Source organism: Rattus rattus, chromosome 2 (assembly GCF_011064425.1).
Source record: "Rattus rattus isolate New Zealand chromosome 2, Rrattus_CSIRO_v1, whole genome shotgun sequence".
Lineage (NCBI taxonomy): Eukaryota > Metazoa > Chordata > Mammalia > Rodentia > Muridae > Rattus > Rattus rattus.
In genome coordinates, this window is record NC_046155.1 from 178,219,821 (window position 1) to 178,234,993 (window position 15,173).

General features: G+C 47.6%; 1 protein-coding gene across 1 annotated transcript; it reads left to right on the forward strand.

The window, feature by feature from the left end:
* The first annotated feature begins 7 nt into the window (after window positions 1–7).
* Window positions 8–11,908, forward strand: Prpf31 (pre-mRNA processing factor 31). The gene is made up of 14 exons (XM_032894552.1): window positions 8–167; window positions 656–840; window positions 949–1,009; window positions 2,803–2,886; window positions 3,462–3,559; window positions 4,235–4,341; window positions 4,603–4,772; window positions 6,130–6,287; window positions 6,622–6,711; window positions 8,835–8,962; window positions 9,049–9,121; window positions 9,635–9,763; window positions 9,849–9,947; window positions 10,815–11,908. The coding sequence occupies exons 2-14, from the start codon at window positions 664–666 to the stop codon at window positions 10,938–10,940; spliced, it is 1,500 nt and encodes a 499-aa protein (XP_032750443.1). The 5' UTR covers window positions 8–167; window positions 656–663; the 3' UTR covers window positions 10,941–11,908.
* Window positions 11,909–15,173: the final 3,265 nt, after the last annotated feature.

The following is a 15,173-nucleotide window of genomic DNA, read 5'->3' on the forward strand; positions in this document are numbered from 1 at the left end:
TCCCGCGAGGCGGCTGCTAATAAAGTTGTTGTTCAAACATTGCCGGAAATGTCGTGGAGTGGCCAATCAAGTTACAAATTTATCGGCGGCAAGTAAAACGTCATCAAAGAGCGCCGAAGCTCTGGGGAAGCGGATTTCTTAGAAACGATCGTGAGAGGATTGAAGCGGTAAGTAGGATGGAAAAGAAGGGAGGGCGGGAAGCCAAACTACTGGGTCTGGAGGAGCAAGTGTAGTGGCCGACTTAAATCATAGTCTAAGTAATAATAAACGTATGAAGCACCTTAGAACTACTATTCAGGATGTGTGTGGATCACAACATAACTTACTTTAGGCTGGAATGGGGCTTGTGGGCCACATAGGTGGAATGAGAGAACTGAAGGCAGGGTGAGGGAAAGACCCGGGTCAGGCAAAGGGAAATGGTTGCTCAAAGACCCAGAGGTGTGGAGAAAAATTGTCAGGTCAGGTGGTACGTGGAGGTATGTACTGTGTTCCGTGTGGGTAGGAACAGGAGACAACCTCCATGAACTAAGCATGTGGCTACAGGAACTGATGAAGAAGAAACGTCAGGGATCCAGGAGAAGGTGCTTCCTGTGGTGATTTGATGGAACAGAATCAAGGTGCAATATTAGGGAAGCCCATTTTCACTTTCCTATAGGTCTTGGGATGTCTCTGGCAGATGAGCTCTTGGCTGACCTTGAGGAGGCAGCAGAAGAAGAAGAAGGAGGAAGCTATGGAGAAGAAGAGGAGGAGCCAGCAATTGAGGATGTACAGGAGGAGACACAACTGGATCTTTCTGGAGATTCAGTCAAGAGCATTGCCAAGCTATGGGATAGCAAGATGGTGAGGTGGCACCCTTTAAGTCAGTGTTCCTAGGAGGAGGAGTGGCAGGAACAGCAGCTCTTCTTTTTGAGAGGCCTAGTTTCTGACTCTGCTCTCCTTCCAAATCAGTTTGCTGAGATCATGATGAAGATTGAGGAGTATATCAGCAAGCAAGCCAAAGCTTCAGAAGGTACCTCCTCACCCTCACTTTCCTCTGTCCATTCTCCTGATCCCATGACTCTTTTGCTCCTCATGGTTTTTTAACACCAATGTCTCTAGCTTTCCCCAGAGCACTCACTCTTTTTTTTTTTTTAAATCGAGTTACTAACCCTCTGAAAACATACTGCACTATATCCAGGCAAGATGTGTGTTTATGTCTCACCACATGGGAGGCTGAGACAGCAGGTGCACGAATGAGTTGAAGTCCTGGGCTACTTAATGAGGTCAGAGTCAGCCTGGGTAAAACCCTGTCTCAGAAATGTTTACACTCATGGAGTCGGAGAGATGGTTAAGAATATTTGCTGCCCTTCCAGGGGTCTTGGTTTGGTTCTTAGCATCGACATGGGTCACAATTATCTGTAACTCCAGCTCTTGGAGATCTGACACCTTCTGGTCTCCATGGGCATTATATATACATTATGCATATCAGGCAAAACACATTTTTTTAGAAGAAAGTGAGATAACACCTATGGTTAAAAAAGGAAGAAAGAAAATAAATGTATACTATAAAACTGTTGCTTAAGCCCTATGTGTTTTCTAGTGTGAGAGACTTACCTCTGGGTTCCCTGAACTATAGGGCTTTTCCTGCATCCACAGACCATGTATATGTACACATGTTCATATGTATGTAAATATATTTTTAAATATAGAGAGAAGATTTCACTCTAGCTCAGACTGGCCTGGAAGTTACTAGATAGCCTATAATGGCCTTGAACTCTCAGAAACCATCCTTTTTCAGCCTCTTGAGTGTGAGGCACAAGCAACCATGCCCACTCTATAGTCCCTACAGAAGGAACTGACTGACCCTTGGGTCAGGGAAAAAGTACCCCATATTGGAGTTTGAGTACTTGTGTTAACCCTGGGGAAGGAGCAAGGGCTGTCCCAAGTCATTGAGTGCTGGGAGTCTCAGAAAGATAATAGCTTCTACAGGCATTCCAAGTAGGAAGCTGAGAAGCTTCTTGTTCCATAAAGCCAAAGTAAGTCACAGAAAGTGACATTTCCTGACGGCAGGTCTGATTAATCAGGCCTGCCCGTGTCAGGTGCCTTATCTAGTGGACACAAAGCATTTCTAGCAGAGGTGGCCCAATTCATGTAGATGTAGAGATAGTCAGCCTTCTAAAAGTGTGTGTGTGTGTGTGTGTGTGTGTGTGTGTGTGTGTGTGTGTCTTTACTGTCCTATGAGTTTTAATGACCTAAAGGGACATTTGAGGCCACATTACTCAATCCCAATATAATTGCCTATGCATGAAGTGTGGTTTCTAGAAACAGACTTAAGGAAGGGATGTTCCAGAGAGATGGAACCGTACTCCTGAAGGCCAGGAGGAGTGAAATAGCCTTGGGTGCCTGGTAGTTGAGAGGATGAAGCAGGAAAGCAGAAAGAGTAATGCTGTAGAGCTGATGAGTCAGCGGATCTCACTGAAGGGACTCCTGAGCTGTGTGCACCAAGGCTGCAGGTGTCGGGAACATGGACCACCATCTGTATGGGAGACCTTGAGTGCGAGTCTGAAGATCTTGCTCTCTAGCCTCAGGGCTTCGGAGAGCGATAGGAAGGTTTAGTTTTAGAGAGGATGAGGTCAAGACGAGAGTAGACTGTAGGAGAAAGATGAGGGGCAGGAATAAGGTTCCTGGGGGAGGATTACAAGCCCTAGTGAATGCTTCAACCCCTTATGTAGCCTCTCAGCCCCTCCTTTCTGATTCCATCCAACCTTAGCCCCAGTCCCTGGCTTTGCCCCTCCTCCATGCACACCCCTTCTTTTTTTGTAGTGATGGGACCGGTGGAGGCAGCCCCTGAGTACCGAGTCATTGTGGATGCCAACAACCTGACTGTGGAGATAGAAAACGAGCTGAGTGAGTGATGGAAGAAGCATGGAGACACCCTTATCCTGTGCTCTTCACTCTTATGACCCAAAGGGAAGGACAGGCATGAACCTGGCCCTCTTTTGTTTGTCTTTCTTGGGCAAAAATACTCCCGATTAGGTTTGTCTTCTATAACAGACTAACTTACATAAAGAGAAATTGCATTCTCCTCCTCCATAAAAGTCTGAATAAGGAAAGCAAGTCGAATCATCCTTTGACCCCCTTCAGCAGCCAGGCTCTGCACCTGTTCATGCTCTAGGATGATCGCTCACCTCCATATCCCTACCAGCAAATGTGGAGGGAAGATAGGGCATGGTTGTTTCCTTAAGGCCATGATCTGGAAGTTGAAAAATGTCACTTTGGTTCATATTTTGTAGACCTTTGTAGAACAAACTTCCCCCTCCACATAGCATTGGGGACAGCTAGGAAATATATATTTCATGCTGGCATCCATGTCCCCACACATGATTTGGGGTTGGTTACTAAAGTGGTGGAAGTGGGTGTTGGGGAGTGCAGCAGAGTCTGCCTCCCCCTCAGTGGACACCTACCCTCCATGTCCCATTTAGACATTATCCATAAGTTCATCCGGGATAAATACTCAAAGAGATTCCCTGAGCTAGAATCCTTGGTGCCCAACGCTCTGGATTACATCCGCACAGTCAAGGTGAGTGGAGAGGAGTCTGGCTTGGGAAGAACTGAGGCCACTAGACCAGGAAGCCTCAAGTCTAGAAATAACGGGGCTCGGTGGTGAGAGACAGATACTGGAATGGATGTGTCATACACATCCCTTGCTTCCCTCCTCCCCTTGGTTTTGTGGGAGGATAACCACTGACCTGGCCCTTACTTCTAGCTGCAGTTGGAGCAGGAGTCCTTTGATCTGGCAGAGGCCACAGCTGAATAAGAGCTAAGACCCTGAGTGGGAACAAGTAAGGATGAAGTCAGAAGGGGCAGGGAGGGAAGCTTAGAAAGGTCAGAGAACATTAGACGTAGAAGGTGTTGTCTTCTCTAGAAGTGATGGGAGCAGGTGGAGGTGGAAGAGCAGGGGTCCTGTCTCTGCCCAAGAGGTCAGGATGGTGGCAGAAGAAGTCTTGTCTGTGGAAGAAAGTGCACTTTTGAAGGCCTCTTTAGTGCACATGTCTTCCTTGGAGGCTGCTCTGCCTAGGTTCTACTTCTGCATCAGCAGAGCAGAGTAGGCAGCACTGATGCTTTAGGCAGGGATGTTGTAAAACTGTAAAAGGCACGAGAAGTCTCCAGTATATGGACCTTAGCTTTTCCAGCTTCCTCAAGGGGAGACCTGTGTTAGTGTTCCTAGAATTTCTTTTTCCCCTTCCTACCCCAGGAACTGGGCAACAGCTTGGATAAGTGTAAGAACAATGAGAATCTCCAGCAGATCCTGACCAATGCTACCATCATGGTTGTTAGTGTTACTGCCTCTACCACCCAGGGGTATGTATGCCATATGGTAAGGTGCAGCAAGCCTACAATAGGACAATTAACAAAAGAGAGAGAGGCAGAATGGGGGTCATGGTCAAGGTGGTGCTGACTGAGAATTATGACCCCTAGGCGGATGGAATTTTAGATAGTCCTAGAGATACACAAACACACTTGCATACACAGCTGAGAGGGTGGGTGGGACTGAACACTAGTTAGAACTGTACCTAGCAAAACTGGGGTCTGTCCCCAACCCTTACCTGCCCCACAATGCAGGCAGCAGCTGTCAGATGAGGAACTAGAGCGACTAGAGGAGGCCTGTGACATGGCACTGGAGCTGAATGCCTCCAAGCACCGCATCTATGAGTACGTGGAGTCCCGGATGTCGTTCATTGCACCCAACTTGTCCATCATCATTGGAGCTTCCACGGCTGCCAAGATCATGGGTGAGGTCCCAGCTAGGTCCCTTCGGCTGAGTCTGCTGATAGGTTAGGTTGCCTTGGGGAAGTGGGGTTTGGCCTTAGCGCGATTGTATTGTCCCCTGAAGACTGAGATCAGCCAGCTTGGTATGTACACACGATAGAAGCATAGCAACTCCCTCCTAGGTTTAGCTGGCTGGCTGAATCAGGTTGCACAGATGGCAAGCCAACTTCTTCCTGCCAATAGGCCCATTTTAGACCCTGGAGCAGCCACAGAGTACTGATGTCAGCTCAAGCTTTCCTACTGGATAGGGCAGCAAACCCTGCCATGTGCTCTTTCTCCTGGAAGCTCCTGTAGCAGAGTCCTTTCCTTCCTTGCAGAGAGATGCTTGCAAAGGGAATATGGGAAAACTTACCATCTTTGCTCACTGAGCTTCAGGCTTGAGTCCCACAGGCCAGGATGCATATACTCCTGAGGCTACTGTTTCAGAGCTGGCAAGTCTGAGACCAAGTTGCTGTGAGACCTCTCCAGAGGCCTCTGCTTGGCTGTGTAGCCACACCACTTGTATCTGTATCCTTATCTCCTTTTCTTACAAGAATGCCAGTCAGATAGAGTCAGGATCCATATGACCTCATTTTACCTTAGTCATTTCCTTAAAGATTCTGTGTCCTGAGCTAGAAAGATGACTCAGCTGGTAAAAGAATTTGCTGCCCAGGCTTGACAACCTGAGAACCTGAGTGTGGTGATTCCCCCAAACCCACATACAAGAGGGGAGAGCTAAGTCCCATAAGTTTCTGATCTCCATGCACACACCCTACTTATACATATAAAATAATAAAAATAAAATCCCCCTCCCCACCAGAAAAGATCCCATGTCCTGCTGGATACAGTGACTTATACTAGTAACTGTTATTTGGAAGGCTGAGGCAGGAGGATTGCTTTGAATTTGAGGCCAGCCTTGGCTACAGAGCGAAATACTTGATATCAAACCAGCCAACAAATGAAGGTGCAAAGTTGTCTTAGTCACTGTTCTCTTGCTGTGAAGACACAGCTGGGGGCTTACTTACACTTTTAGAATCTTAAGCCGTTATTATCATGGCAGGGAGCACAGCAGCAGGCAGGCATAGTGCTGGAGATATAGATGAACCACAAGCAGAGAGAGAGAGACATTGGACCTGGCGTGGACCTTTGAAACCTCAAAGCCCACCCCCAGTGACACACTTGTTTCAACAAGGCCATGCCTTCTGAACCTTCTAATCTATCAATGAGTTTTACTTTGTGGTGACTGTATGAGCCTATGAGGGACATTCTTACTTAATCCACAAAGGTATACATGAGTTCCTGGATGTAAACCCTGTGTTCTGACCTCACCTCTTTTTGCAGGTGTGGCTGGAGGGCTGACCAACCTGTCTAAGATGCCTGCCTGCAACATCATGCTGCTGGGAGCCCAGCGCAAGACACTGTCTGGCTTCTCTTCTACCTCAGTGCTGCCTCACACTGGCTACATCTACCACAGTGACATTGTGCAGTCTCTGCCCCCAGTGAGTACTTCACCTTGACCCCTAGCCCCAGCCACTAGGCCTTATCTGGCTTGGCTGGCAATAGCCCTCAGGCTCCTGGAGGATGAGGCGACATGGTTGGAAGAGCAAGGATACCATTCTGGGTCTGCCACTTGGCAATGAGGATGGTTGGGTGGCTGGAAACCAGGGGCAGCTAGAGCAAACCCCTCAAGAGGCAGTTATTAGGAAAGCGTACAGGCATAAGGCCTACCTCCCAGAGTCTGGGGTATGGCTGGCCCTAGATGAGAAGTGATTATTGTAGTGGCTGTTACCTTTGCTAGAGGTTCAGTTTCCTTTCCCCTTCCCATTGCTCTAGGATCTTCGGCGGAAGGCAGCCCGCCTAGTGGCTGCCAAATGTACACTGGCAGCTCGTGTGGACAGTTTCCATGAGAGCACAGAGGGGAAGGTGAGGAGAAGATCTTTTCCTTGTGCTTGGGGTCTTTTCATAGGAAGATGCTACTTCAGAGAGCTCTCCAGACTAGCAGATGGCTGTGTGTGTCTCAACCCCAACTAAGGTCATCACATTCTCAGCTCTGTCTATCAGTCATAGAACAGCTATGACAACTCACTGTAGATGGAGTAACTACATATAAAAGTTTGGTAGACCTGCTAGCTCATATCTTTAACATCAGTACTTGGGAGGCAGAGGCAGAAAGGTCACTAGTTTTCGGCAGTCTGGGTTATATAATAAATTTCAGGCTAGACTGGGCTGCATCGTAAGATCTTGTCTTTGAAAAAGGAAAAAGCACAGAGCCAGAGATGTGACTCCATAACTTAAGTGCCTGCATGCAAGCGTTGAAGACTTGTTCAATTCCTAGTACTCCTGTTAAAAAACAAACAAACAGGCCCAATAGTACAGACCACTAACTAACCCCATTGTTGGGAAGATGGAAGTGGGAGGACATTTGGAGCTTGTAGGCCTCTCAACCAAATCAGTAAGCTCCAGATTCAGTGAAGAGACCCTGTCTCAAGAAATAAGGTAAGGAGGTAGTGTAGAAGCCATGTGATACCAAATCTTTGGTGTTTTGTGGGTGCACGCATGTGCACATACACAGTTTCACTGGACTAACATTAGGTGTTAGGCGGGCAGTTCCCATTTGTAGGCTCCTGGGAAGAAACACTCCTGCCCCTGTCTGTATCAGAGTTTACTAGGCAAGGCAGCACCTCCAGCCCCTGACTGCTCGTTTTGGGCCCTTTGTTGAGCTCATACTGTCAATACAAGGTACTGTCACATCTCAGTCCTTAATCACATCTGCAAAGATCCTCTGCCATGTGAACTGTAGCCACGAATTCTAGAGACCAGGATACCTGACACCAAGGTGGAGCCCTGTGTTGGAAGGAACAGTGTTTTGCCCACTACAGTAGGACCTGTCCTGTGCTGGCAGGGACATGATTCCAGTGATACCTTCTGTTTTTCTGGGTAGGCTTAAGAAATAGTGTTGTGTGCATTTCCCTACTAGAAATTACATTATAGCCCAAGTCAGGGGTTTAGTCTCTTTTGCCTTTTACCACTTTCTAAACAAGGCAGCATACAGCAGGGGATTACATAGGTGTCAGAGGTCTGCCTCCATGGCTCTTGTATATGTCTGTGGTGGGCATACTGGGATTGAACCTAGGACTCTACACATACTATACAACTGACCTACCACTGAGCTGCATCCTCAGCTCACCCTCACCCTCACCCCTTTTCAAGACAGGTCTCATCTCTAGTCCAGGAAAGCTTTGAAGGATTTTTGATCCTCCTGCCCCAGCTTCCCTGGTAGCTAGGAATGGAGGTCAGTGGTTACACAGCATTTATGTTCTAGTTGGGACCAAAACAAGGCAGTAGTCCTGAAAAGAACCTGTAGTGGGTTCAGTAGTGCTGTGTGAATACCAGGGACAATAAGGGGAATTGTGGGGTGAGGAAGCTTAGATTTTGACTGACTTAGGATGTGAAGAAGAGCTTTGAGGAAATTTTAGTATGGGCCTGTGTGAAGTTACAGTCAGTTCTGTGGATACTTGTGCTATCTACTTGGAAGAGTGTTCCAGACAGCAGGAATAGTGAGTGCAAAGAACCTGAGGCCAGAGTTTGGTGAACCCCAGCAGGGAGAGGAACTTGCTGTACCCAGGAGCAGATATGTACAACCTCTGGAGGCCTCTGGCTGCTGTGGAGGCACTGGAAAGCAAGCTAGCTGGGACCTGCTCTAAGAGGCCAGGGGACCTGTAGTGTGGTAGTAAGACAGTGGAGATGACATTCTGTCTGTTGACTGGGGATATGGGGATTCTGCCTGGCCCATTTATGTTTGAAGAACTCAGGCAGAGGAAATTTTCCAGAGGGTGCAGAGCTTAGATGTGAAGGCTGAGCTACAAGTTCAAGAGCAGTAGACACTGGAACCCACAGGATACCATTCCTGGAGAAAGGGAGAACATGTCTTTGGGAGGGTACACCATCAGGTGGTCAGATATACAATAAATGGGTTGATGATACGTAGATGTGCAGCTGAGGGGACAGTCTACATTGCTGGCCACAGCTTCTCAACTCCCTGCTAGGTGGGCTATGAACTAAAGGATGAGATTGAGCGCAAGTTTGACAAGTGGCAGGAGCCACCACCTGTGAAGCAGGTGAAGCCCCTGCCTGCACCCCTTGATGGGCAGCGGAAGAAGCGAGGGGGCCGAAGGTAAGGAGTTTGATGTTTGGAGCTGGGGAAGGGAAACTTCTTCCCAGCCAACTGCCTATATCCTGTTGATACCCACCTTACCCTAGGTACCGCAAGATGAAAGAACGGCTAGGACTGACTGAGATCCGGAAGCAGGCCAACCGCATGAGCTTTGGAGAGGTCAGGTTCCATCCATAGCACCAATAGGACCTTGTAGGGTCTTCTCTGCACATCCTGCTGCTATCCCTCCTCTCTACCCTGTAATCCAACAGCAGATCTAGGGCTACCCCAGCCTCCTCCATCCTGACTGGCCTCTCCTCTCAAACCACCTCCATGGTGATCTTTGCAGCTTCCCAGGCTGCATCTATATCTATCATCTAGGTGGTCCTGAAAGAATAAATGTAGGTGCCACCTCAGTAGTGCAGCTCATCCCAATTCTTGGCAACCTAATCTGAATGTAGAGAAAAAAATGACTACTCTACTCAGGTCAGGAACTAGTTCTTCCCAGGGTTCCTAGCTATACCCAAGCAGAGTTAGGGTAGGCTCTTAAAAGGTTATTTAGTGCAGCCTGGCTAATGAGGTGATGCCCATGAGACTGGCTGATTGGAGAATCTGTGGGTTCTCAGTGGACTGCCCCAGGGTACAGCTGAATATACCTAGCTTCTTAACAGCAGGTTACTCCTATCTCACCAGATTGAGGAGGATGCCTATCAAGAAGACCTGGGCTTTAGCCTGGGCCACTTGGGCAAGTCAGGCAGTGGGCGTGTGCGGCAGACACAGGTGAATGAGGCCACCAAGGCCAGGATCTCCAAGACACTACAGGTATGGTCTGGGCCCATGAGAATGGGAGGCAAATGGGACATGGAGGTCAGTAAGCTTGAATCACAGCCTCTTCTTGCCCTTACAGCGGACCTTACAGAAACAGAGTGTGGTGTATGGTGGGAAGTCAACAATTCGTGACCGCTCCTCGGGGACTGCCTCTAGTGTGGCCTTCACTCCACTCCAGGTACCATACCCTTTTCTACCAGGCATGTGATAAGGCTGCTGTGGAGGCCTGTTGAGCTAGCACATGAGCTTAGGCATCCATAGCTGCACAGTAAGTGCCCAACAGTTGACCATGACAGTTGTGACAAGCTCAGACCTACTTTGGAACCAGGCGTAGGACTCTGCCTGTGTGATCGAGATACTCTCTGAGCTTCCCAGTCTTTGCTTGAAGATAGCCCCGTAGTTAAGGTCATCAGGGTGGGCTTGAGTATCATACGAGTAGCACTGAGCAGTGGGAAGCAGAATGGCCTCAAGTTACTTACCATAGAGATAGGCAAGTGTGTCCCATAATGTCACAAGGAGCTAAAGAGCTCCCAGCTTGCCAGAACTGCCTACTGAGCACCTGCCTACAAAGAGACAAGCTTTGTTTTGTGGGGAGAGGGGTGTTGTGGGTTGGAGAGTACATGTGATTGAGTCTAATACACAATGTATTTGAAGGCATGGTTGTCAGGGAAAAGCAGGAGTGAAAGGTGATGGGGCCAGGGAAAGCCCAGAAACAATCAATATAGTGCTGGCATTGTCACCACTGTGATGGTGTGGGATTTGCAGGAAACTGGCCGGCTATGTCCCTCTGGGATTCAGTTTCCTTATCTAGAACCAGGCAGGAGTGGTGATTTTAGCATCACACAAGGTTAACAGTTCTGATATCCAGGACCTACCCCTACATCCACTGGGTCAAAACTCTCCCAAATTGAGGGAGTCTTTACTGACTAGAAATGGTTCCTTGTCCACAAGAGTGTCTGGGAGACTCTGTCATGTCTGGTTTTCATTCTAGAGGGAGGTTTGAGCTTCCCTACTTCACCTGTCACCCTCTTCCTTTCCAACCCAGGGTCTGGAGATTGTGAACCCACAAGCAGCCGAGAAGAAGGTGGCAGAGGCCAACCAGAAGTATTTCTCTAGCATGGCCGAGTTCCTCAAGGTCAAGGGTGAGAAAAGTGGCACCATGTCTACTTGAAGGGGCCCACAGCCCAGGTGGCCATCCACTGAAAGGACATAAAGGACTGGAGCTTCTGAAGTGACAGATATCCAGCCAGGAAGTTTGGTGTGGTGGAGGCAGCCTTCCATGCTCTGTCCTTGGCCCAAGGCCACAGCATCCAAGGAAAAGGATGAAGAACCTTAGCCTGTCTCCCCCAGCACTCATGCTGCTGCTGTTCCAAACGGGCAGGAAGGTCTTCCACACACTCAGCTTTTTTACTTACAGGGGAAAAAGGAAGTGCTTTTCTTTTTTTAGACTGAATACAATTAAATACATAGTGTCTAGCTCTGAACAGAGGGTATGATTTGTTTATGAAAGAACCAGAGGACTCAGAGCTGTGGGGCTTCCAGAGTGAGTAGCATGGACCCAGCTCTCTTTTGCTCTTGTCCTGGAATCTAAGAAAAACCCTGTCTATCTCTTAACACCACACTTACCCCATGAGAACATCAGCATCATGGCCAAACAGTATGGCCACCACAAAATTCCGGACCCAACAAGAGCCAGAGGACTATTGTCCCTCAGGCTAGAAACTTCCTGTGTCCCAGATTCACCCACACAAAGTGAAGACTAAAAGGTTTGGGAAGTATGTCCAGAAAGCACCACCCAGTACTGCATTCATGGTGCAGCCTATTTTTAATTCATGTTCGTTAGGGGGCCACACCTAGGTCCTCAGCAAGGGTGAGGCAGGTGGGTACCCTGCCCTATGAGGTACCAATGCCAGGTAAGCAAAAGAAGTGCAGTGCACACTACCCAATTTGATTTGCAAACTGGGGCTTCATCAAGGGAAAAGAAGAACAGTGTGAACTGTGTTTGGTGTGTTATGAATCTGTAGTTGTGTAGGTGAGGGAGAATGGCTGCTGGGCTGTTTTCTCTGCCTGAACTTAGCTCTATTGGTCTGAATGTAGATGTAGCTGGCGAGGTCAGGGCTTTCTATCTTGGGCTTCTTGGCCTCTGTTCCTCTCTCTAGGCTTTCACCTGTCTGCACACTATCTTTTTTTTTTTTTTTCTTTTTTTTTGGGACCGAACCCAGGGCCTTGCGCTTGCTAGGCAAGCGCTCTACCACTGAGCTAAATCCCCGACCCCCTCTGCACACTATCTTAATCCTAGTTCCCTGTGGGTCTCTTGTGGGAAAGCCCTTTTTCTGTCACTTCCTTTAGAATCCCTACTCTGTCCCTGGCCTGACTTGATTCTGACATTGCCAGTGTTGAGTGGAATGAAATATGAAGATGTGAGTCTCAGAATTCACCATGCTGTAGAATGTCTTGAGGCTCACTAAGATGGTTGCTAGTCGTAAAGTTGAATTTACTTTTGCTAAGATAGAGCTCTAAATGTGTATTTCAGCCTGTAATCCTAAGCTACTCAGGAGACTTTTGAGACAGGAGGATTGGAAGTACTTGGGCTAAACAGTTGAGTTCAAAGTCCGCCTAGGCTATAGGAAAAACTGATGTCCCCCCAAAAAAAGAAAGCTGGGGGGAGGTCTGGATCTGGCAAGATTATAGCACTGTTGGGAAAGTGCATTTCAGAAAACATGGGAACCTTGGGAGGCAGAAGCAGGCAGATCTTTGAGTCTAAGGACAGCCTGGTCTACAGAGTGAGTTCCAGGACATCAAGGGCTACACAGAGAAACCCTGTCTTGAAAAACCCCAAAACAAAAACAAAACAACAGCATAAAAGCACGAGTGCAATACTTGGCACCTCCTTGGTAAGGAGTTGGTAGCATGTGTTTGCCATCCCAGTGTTGAGAAGGTGGACACAAGTGTCCTCCTGGGGTATGTATGGTGCTGGTGAGTGGCCTATCTAAAACAAAGCAAAACAATCTCAAAAACAACAAAAATGAGCTGCTGAGCTTGACTTGGTCTTCACAAGCATATGCATGTGTACCTGCACACAATACATTCATATGTATATACACACATACAAAACGTTAAGGGAGAGTTGGCTGGAGAGATGGCCCAGTGATAAAGAACATTGACTGCTCTTCCAGAGAACCTGAGTTTGATTCCCAGCACCCTTAAGTCAGCCCACAATGGTCTATAACTTTAGTCCCAGAGGATATGACATCCTTTTCTGGTCTCCTTGGGCACCAGGTATACATGTGTTGCAGACATACATAAGCTAAATACATACATACACAGTAAACGTTTTTAAAGGGCCAGGAATATATTTCAAAGCAGGGTGTTTGCCTAGCAGTGTCAAGGCCCTGTCTCAAACCTTTTAAAAGGCTGCCAGGTGTGGTGGCATACACTTTTAGTCCCAGCATTCCCGGGCAGAGACCACATTTCTGTGTTGGACGCCAACCTAGTGTACAGTGAGTTCCAGTTCCTTTACAGGTTGAAGAAATGGCCACATGGTGGTAAGTACATACCTGTAATACAGTACTTGAGAAGTGAAACCAGGAAGAGTAAAAGTTCAAGGTCGTTCTCCACTACAAAACCCTGTCCTATATGAAATCCTGTCAAAAGGGAGAGGCAAGAATCGACTGGGAATAGCACAATAGTAGTCTACTTCCCTAACATGTTAAGCCCTGGTTTCAAATCTCCCTGCTGGAAAGAATAAAAAGGAATTTCCATGGGATCATTTCAGGAAAGAATAACTGGTTCTCAACTCCAGAGGTTGATGTAATTGTTCTAGCATAAGTCTTAAGTACCTGGATTCTACCTCTACCAACTCCCCAGGTGATTCTAAAGTGTGAATAGGCCTGAGAATCATCACTGTGTTCTTAGGTCCATTAGTATATCCTGGGACCTTGTTAGGAAAAGCAGAATCAGGGACCACCTAGATAAGAAGCTGCATCTTAATAATTTGGTGGGGAATTACTGATAAAGCTAGAAGCAGTTCCACATTCTCGGTGTCCAAATGAAATAGCAAAACTATGCATGAACAGCAAACTCAAAGAGTGTGGAAACTTTAAAAAAATCTGGACAAACACAGGTCCCTAAGTTTCACTTTCTTAAGTCTATGTGACCCTAAGTATGCGTTTAAAATTATGTAAATGTGTGAGCAGATGCCAGACGAAAAAGATCTGGAGCTGGAGTTCCAAGCATGTGAGCCACCGTGCAAGTGCCGGTCCTCTGCAGGAAAAAAATGTTCTTAACTGCTGGGCCATCTTTCCAGCCTAAGAATATGCTTTTTTAATGTCATTTTTTCCTCTCTTGCTTTATGGCATTCTGATGCGGGTAAATGCACGTTCTCTTCAAATGTGGATTTATCTTCTTTTCCTCCGCCTAGCAGGCAAAGGTAGATCGGGTTTCCCAATTCATGAAAACGTGGTGCTCACGTTTCCGACGTAAGTCATTGCTCAGACTATTCTCTTACTAATTCAGCAAACACTGAGAAATTCAGAGAGGGAGATGCAAGTAAATGTAAAAACGGCAGGAGTCGAACAAAATTAAGCCAAAGACGCTCACCTAAGCATTCGGCAAGGGTGGTCAGGGAAGTTTACTCCTCTAGAAGCATAACAGAACTCTAGTGAGTAGACATTACAAATGTAATCGAGGGCAAAGTGCAGTTTCCTCTGCAACTTCTGCAGCGAGAGTCCTTGCAACTACAGGAGAGCGTCCCTGTCTGCTAACTTAACCAGAGAAACGACAGTTCCATGCTTTGTATTTCTCAGTCGCTTGTGCAATGTTCCTGATTCTTTTTCTCCTTCTTCCATCCTTTAGAAAGCACCGAGGTTTAGAGATATGCCAAGCAGAGGCGCTTGGGGAACGACTATGTGGATCAGAAAACATCCTAGACTACAGGCAAAGGAAGGATGCTCCGACAACCACACCTGTCGGCAGGATTCTCTGTTAGTAGCTACCGTATTGGCCAACCAAGGGAGGGGGCGGGGCGTTTTGTCTAGCTCCTCCCCCTTAGGCCTGGCGGCTCTTTTGATTGGTAGATGACTTGGGTTTAATTCCCCTTCGTCTCCCCCCCTCACCACCCAACCCTCAGGTACCTCTCTGTCTTCCACTAGACAAGCTGCCTTTAACACTCACGCTTCAAGCCTTCGGTCGTTTTCCCCTACTCACTTTCATGACCAACCAATGAGTTCAGGGTAGAATATACCTCGCAACCAATTACAGAAGCCTTTAAACTTGACGAGCAACTTCCCGCCCCTCATCCTGACTCCTCCCTGCGGCCAATTGATTTAGGAGAAGGGGGCGGACACATCCAATCAGCACGCATAGGCCTTCTGATTGACACCCAGGCCCTCGCGCTGGCGTGTTG